Source organism: Egretta garzetta, unplaced genomic scaffold (assembly GCF_000687185.1).
Source record: "Egretta garzetta isolate BGI_Z169 unplaced genomic scaffold, ASM68718v1 scaffold68, whole genome shotgun sequence".
NCBI lineage: Eukaryota > Metazoa > Chordata > Aves > Pelecaniformes > Ardeidae > Egretta > Egretta garzetta.
The window spans coordinates 5,457,344-5,463,757 of NW_009260774.1; the positions used below are offsets into that span (position 1 = coordinate 5,457,344).

The 6,414-nt window shown below is 45.5% G+C and overlaps 1 protein-coding gene across 1 annotated transcript in view; it reads left to right on the forward strand.

The window, feature by feature from the left end:
- Positions 1–3,872, forward strand: part of MYF5 (myogenic factor 5) — a 5,667-nt gene extending 1,795 nt beyond the window's left edge. Inside the window, exon 2 of the mRNA XM_009646325.2 lies at positions 3,555–3,872. Coding sequence (XP_009644620.1) covers positions 3,555–3,872 — 318 coding nt within the window. The remainder of the gene's footprint in view (positions 1–3,554) is intronic.
- The last annotated feature ends 2,542 nt before the right edge of the window (positions 3,873–6,414 follow it).

Genomic DNA, 6,414 nt, shown 5'->3' on the forward strand with positions numbered 1-6,414 from the left:
CGGGAGCGACTTGCCGGGCTGGGGCCTGGGACCTTGTTTGTCCCATCACCAGTCTGAGACGGCTCATGGAGGAACAAAAAGGTGGAGGGTCGCATTCTCCCTCTGTTCCTGTCCTGCTGTGGGCAGAGTTTCCTTTATTATTTTCTGCAAGAGTAAAAGTAAAATTTCATAGTCACCTTCCTTTTTTTTTTTTCTTTTCTTTTCTACCCTCACCCCCATGTCCCCCTGGCAAAGCCCTTGTTTCTTTCCCTGGGTATGAAGACTGAACATGTATTTCAGGATTTGGGCCTAAAATTGTTCTGTAAAACAACAGTATGCTCTAGCTCTGATATGCTGTCGGGGAATTTTGTTCTCAAGTCACTCTCAGTGCTCTGGCAGAGACAGATTTAGTAAAGTCAGTAAGAACAAACCACAAGTATCTCTTTCACAATCCACAAGGTACATTGCACAATATTCAGAAAGCAATATAAATCTGTTTGCTCCTAATGACTTTAGTCCCACTGGCCGGGATGGAAATTCTTTACTCTATTTACATCGGTCTAGAAATAGCCAGGTTAAATCTTCATGAGTTTCAGAGCTAACAAGTATTTACTTCCAGACACTAAATTTAAGTTTTTCTAACATGAAGAATTTCCAGCCCTTTGCACTGTTCTAGTTGTAACCCAAAACTTTTCTAGCCCCCCACCCCCAAAAGACAGAGATAAGATGGAGAGACGGGGTCCTTTGTCCATCCAGAAATGTCTCCTATGATAAACACCCTGCCTGGGAAGCGATATACACCCCACTAGCATGAGTTAAGAACTTATTTGCCATTTGTGTTTATGTTGTCAGCACTGGGTGGCCACGGGGCCTGCAAGTGGTATTTCACCTCTGATAAATCTTTCACTTGAACCCAGCCCAGCTTAGTCGTGTCACCAAAAGTTACCACCTGACTGCTCTTTGGCGGCGTCTCTGAACGGAGGATGAAGGAAGCCTAGCCCAGGGACGGCCCCATCCTCGCAGCACACTCAGGGGCCGCGTCCCCCCCAAAGGGCTACGGAGAAAGTGAGGCGGCAGCTACAGCCCGAGCTGCTCAGCTGGGCAGCGGGCAGCCGTGCTTCTGAGGCAGGGCAAGGCCAGCCTGCCCGCTCCTGCATGCCTTCCCTCAAAATCGCTTCCTGCCCTTGCTGTGTAACCTTGAGGTAAGTGTTTTCCTTCCCGCAGAGCAGTTCAGGAGGAGCCTTTTCTCGAATGGGCTTTCTGTGTATATGGACAGGTCCCAAGCAATCATCGAGTAGAAAATGTGGTTTGAAAACCCTGGACTGAGGCTGTGCAGAGGGCCAAGCAAGGTATTCGCACACTCTTGTCATTATAGATGCTGCAGGAGCATGCAAGTGCCTTAACTCAAACAGTCTTTCTTGGTTTCTTGATCACTTCCTGAGCCTTCTGTTCGTAGGAATCCTTATGCAAGACCGTGAACGTCACTGGTTTTATTCATGATTTCTCACGCATTGCTGCAGTGCTGCCAGTACTCGCTCCTCTCAACCAAAATACCATCCCAGGGACACTGCTTATGGCCAGGATCTAATACAGTGCAGGTCATTTAAAATGATGGTTTAAAGCGAGGTAAGCTGGAGAACTTTCAGCATTTCATTCTGCACTGTGCTGACCTTGGCAAGCGATCGCCTGCAAAGTATGCAGAGTAGCACTAGCAAATCACATGTTGGTAATGGACACCTCTCTTTGGCTGGCAGACATTTTAAGAGTTGCAAAAAGGTCAATACTTCTGAGAAGTAGCTTTTCAGAGAGTGAGGGGAAGTATCCCGACTGTGGGATGTTTGTCCACAGCCTCCTCGGTCCTACTAGCAATCTACAAACCCTGCAATCTGAGGGTTTTGTTATACACACCAAGAAAACAGACTCTTAATTACAGGACATCCATAAACAAAGCTCCTGTGAGCCGAAATGTGCTGTAATCCTTGGAAGGAGTGAAAGTCAGCCCTGCAAAACCACCTTTTAGCCCCTGGATTGGGAAGAACAAGGTGTAAAAAGGCTGCTGTCTTGGGAGAGACGCTCCTGTGGCCAGATTTTGCACATTCAATAACAAGAAGTGTAACTGAAAAGAAAGATTTTTATTCTACGTGAATCACATTCGTTTAAGGAAGGCTGTGCCCACAAATATGTGGGAAGATGATGGTCTAGAAAACCTGAGCTGCATCCCTCTCAACTCCTACTACCTGGCTGAGAGCCACAGGCTCCGTAATGGCAGGCAGCGATCCCGCAGGCAGGCAGGCAGGCGGAGGGATGCCTCACAGTGTCAGAATAATGTAACACAGAAGCTGCAAGTTTTCTGACTATCACTCCCTGCAATGAAGGGCATAATTCTGTGCAATTTTAAAACGATTTTTTTTTTAATTTTAATTTTACCTCTGAAAATCATGCTTTCTTGGCTTATATTCTGACTGAAGGAGGCAGCTATGCTTATTTTTGTGTGTGTGTGTGTGTGTGTGAAAAGCTTCTTGTATCTTTGATCTGTTATTAAGAAACCAAGCAGAGACCTTCAGCAAAATATGTATTTTTTAATCTCAGATCAAAAGGCCCACTGTACATTACAAAGCTGACATAGGAACCGAGTAAAGATCTCTTAAATATGACAGCAGGACAAAATTCCTGCTTGCTCTATGTTTATGTGTCTGAGTTGCTTGTGTGGAAAACCACTCATTTTCCCTGTAGGAAAAGATCAACCTCTGGCTTCTCCTGTGGTAAGGCTGAAAAGTGATAAACTTTTAGCAATTAGTTCTTGGAGGATGAAGGGGTCTTAATTCATACTGTTTGTCAAAATATGCCTAGGAACCCCCCAAATTCATGGCTGCATTTCAGGGGAAATTCAGCATCTTCGCCTTCCCAGCTCAGCCTGCTTGTCAGGAGCCGTCAGATTTAACCACAGCAGGCAGCTGACTTTTCCCCACCCAGACTTGCTCCCTCCCCTCCTCCTCCTCTTCCTCTGCAGAGCCCCTGACTCGCTCATCACTGCTCCTTACCCCGCTCTGCTGGACCCTGGGGTCCCGCAGGAGGACCTGCAGCTGGCCAGCTGATGACTGCTGACCTTTGGCAGGCTCTGCACAGGGTATCGGCCTTACAGCTGGCCACAACTGCCTTCCTGGCAACTAAAGACCTAATGAGCTTGGCCAGCTGGAGGCTGGGCTGGGATCCTGCTGGCTAATTTGACCCTGTGTGAGGGATGGAGGAGTTCACTCCCAAATGTGGAGGGGGCAAGCAGTGCATCTGTCCACGTGCTGCCATGGGGCATCAGGGCCAGGGTCCTCCTGTAGCCAGCTGGATTAGTGGAATGAGTAAAAAAGAGACTGCAGAGCTGTTTTTCTTGTGCCTTATTTGATTTTTTTTCTAGTGGGTATTAGCTTAGGCTTCACTAGTGCCGCCTTTGCCCTTGCTACATCTCATGCTGTTCTCTCCATTCAGTCCAAGAGATAACCCATCCACCACACCAGGGCTGGACTGAGGGGTTTATTCCCCTTCCTAAACACCATGTGATACATCTTCTCCTCGTTCGGCAGGTGCCCCACTTGCCTTCCTGCAGGAGGTTATGCATCCTGGATGCTCACGGACTTCCTGTCGAACCCACCATGCTGCAGAGTCCAGCTACTTTCTCAGAGGTCTTCTGCTTTCTGCTCCCCAGACCAGCTGATGGGCACCATCCAGTCCTGGAGTCTAGTTTCATTTTGAGCGTTAGTTACATTTATGGACTGCCTGGCAATCTGCTGGAAGATGGCGGTGGCTATGATGCCAAAGGCATCGCTTGGCCGTGCTTGAAGGAGGTGGTAGTGGGCATGGTATATGGGGTCAGCAAGCCCAGCGAGAGATCAGAAAGGTAGTTCAGTGTCTGCATTAAATCAAGTGCATTTGAATCTGATACTCTCTGAGAGGCCTTCAAAGCTGGAGTAGCAGCAGAGGAATAAATGTGTGTGTTTTCTCTTTATTTCTTTGATCTTCTTCTATGAATATATGCTTTTGAACTGATAATATTGTCTGTTTTAAAAATCCATATAACATGTATGCTAAGCAGAAGTCAAATCCTACAAAGAAGCCCTAAAAGCTTTAGTTTTGATTTTTTTTGTTTTATTTTTTTTTTAAGTGCCAAATCCTCTGCTTGCAGTGGGACTCAGCGACCTAGCAGGGACTCAGGAACCCAGCAAAGGTCTGGCTGGATTATAAAACTCAAGCTGGTGTGCCTGTTATACATTATAAGGATCCAAAATGGGGATTAAATCAAGTTTGAATTCAGCCTATTGTCTTTGATTGTTTAATTCCACAGAATTTATTAAATTAATATATTGCTAACTCCTTAATTAATGGTGAGCAAACAATGAGTATGACTTCAATTACACCTCTGTATAGCTCAGTGCAAAGACCTCATTAGCAAATGCACCGCTGCTCCAGCAAGAGGTTCATTTTTTTGTAAATGGAAGGATTTGAATCTGCTGAAAAACAGTTCTGTTTCCCTCATTTCCATGTCTTAAGTAACCACATATGCAAGATGTTGTGGGTTTCTTTTTTTTTTTTTTACTAGCATGAGAAAATACAAGTCCTTTTTTTTTTCCTGTCCACCCTGTAATACTTTGAAGAAACAGAAAAACAAGCAGTATTTCCATTTTGAAGAGTATTTATTTCTACAACTGCTGTTATGGAGCATCTTCAAAGTGAGCTAATAGTGCAATTGTGAAACTCACTGCCTGCGTGCTTTGAAAAGCAGAGAAGGAACTGTCTCTGCTGGCCATGATGAAGATGTATCCGAAGTATATATCTGGAGTCCCTTCCCCAGAGTTAAGGCTTGTGTATAGAGTTGTGGTAAACACCTCTATAGACAATAGATACCACAGCAAAAGATTCTTTCTTAGATTTAACTGAGTTGTCTCCGTGACTTGAAAGAGTAGCTTTAAAACCATTAAAACCCCTCAGAGGTGGCTGGAGTAGGGTCAGTGAGGCATCTGGGAGGCGGGTGCCTTTGCTCTGGTCCTCACTGTTGTTATTCTCTCTTCATTCGATAGTATCAACTTGTTAGTAGGAGCAGACCACCAAAGTCATAGAATCATAGTATCATAGAATCATAGAATCATTTAGGTTGGAAAAGACCTTTAACCAGTCCAACCATTAACCTAACAAACACTACCATCCCACCACTAAACCATGTCCCTAAGCACCACGACTACATATCTTCTAAATACCTCCAGGAGTGGGGACTCAACCACTTCCCCAGGCAGTCTGTTCCAATGCTTGACAACCCTTTCGGTGAATAAATTTTTCCTAATGTCCAACCTAAACTGGCCCTGGTGCAACTTGAGGCCATTCTCAGCCACATGTATGCCCATCAAAGGCTGTCGTTCTGGCCCTATGACTCCTATGCTTCATTAAAACTGTGTCCAAAATAAGCAGCTGGGAGTCCTTCAGGCCTCTTCTCAGGTATATATGCTGTGAGTTCCCAAATGTGTAGGTGAAGTGCTTAGCTGCGAAGCTTCTGCAGATGGATGAGCATCCACCTCCTGGGCACCTGTAGGACCTCAGTAGTGAAGACCTGAGGAGGACCTAAACCAGTAAGATTTCAGCTCATAATCCCTGCATGATTAAATGGGAATTTTTGGGGGCCTCATCCTGAGTTTACGCATCCACTCTTGTCTTCCTTGCAAGCTCTATAAGACTGTCTACCTGGCCAGGGAAGATACATCCCATGCAGTTGTTTCACGCAGAGGGAAAGGGGACATCTTGGTAATCTGAAGCTCTTTGACTGCTGGAAATGTGGGTGGCTTAACATCCAGTCCTGGGAAAAGTGACTGTCTCATAAATTGGGAATTCCCTTTGGAAGATGGACCTGGTGACAGGAAAAAGGGCTCCTGCCAAAGCTGGAAAGGTAAGCACTGAAAGCTGGGAGGGCAGTTGCTGTCACATGGTTGTGTACATGGCCATTAAGTATGGAGGAAAAGGATGGTGACTCTGGGCAACTGGGAAAAAGTTTAATTACTCTGAAATCCCCCATGCCGAGCATGAAGTAGAGGAGAAACCAAGTAAACAAGGGCCGAGACAGCTGTATCCTACCAGTGCCCCAAATGCACATTTTTCACGGGGTACAAATTTCTCACATGTTTATCGCCTGGGTGAAATACAAAAATGACTGAACTTTGAAATGTGAAACTTGTTATTTCTAAACTTCCTAATAAGCAGGACAGTGAAAGCTCCTTTTAGAAAAGTGCTTGTGAAATCAGTCTCCTCAAGCAGAAGCGGTCTGCTCTGAGGGGTCTCCTGACCATGTCTGCCTCCCACAGCCCATGTCCCCACCTCTCTCTCTTCCATGGAGGATGACTATGAGAAAAAAATGTATTCATTTTGGTGTGTACTCTTGCTTTAATACATCATTTCAGCAAT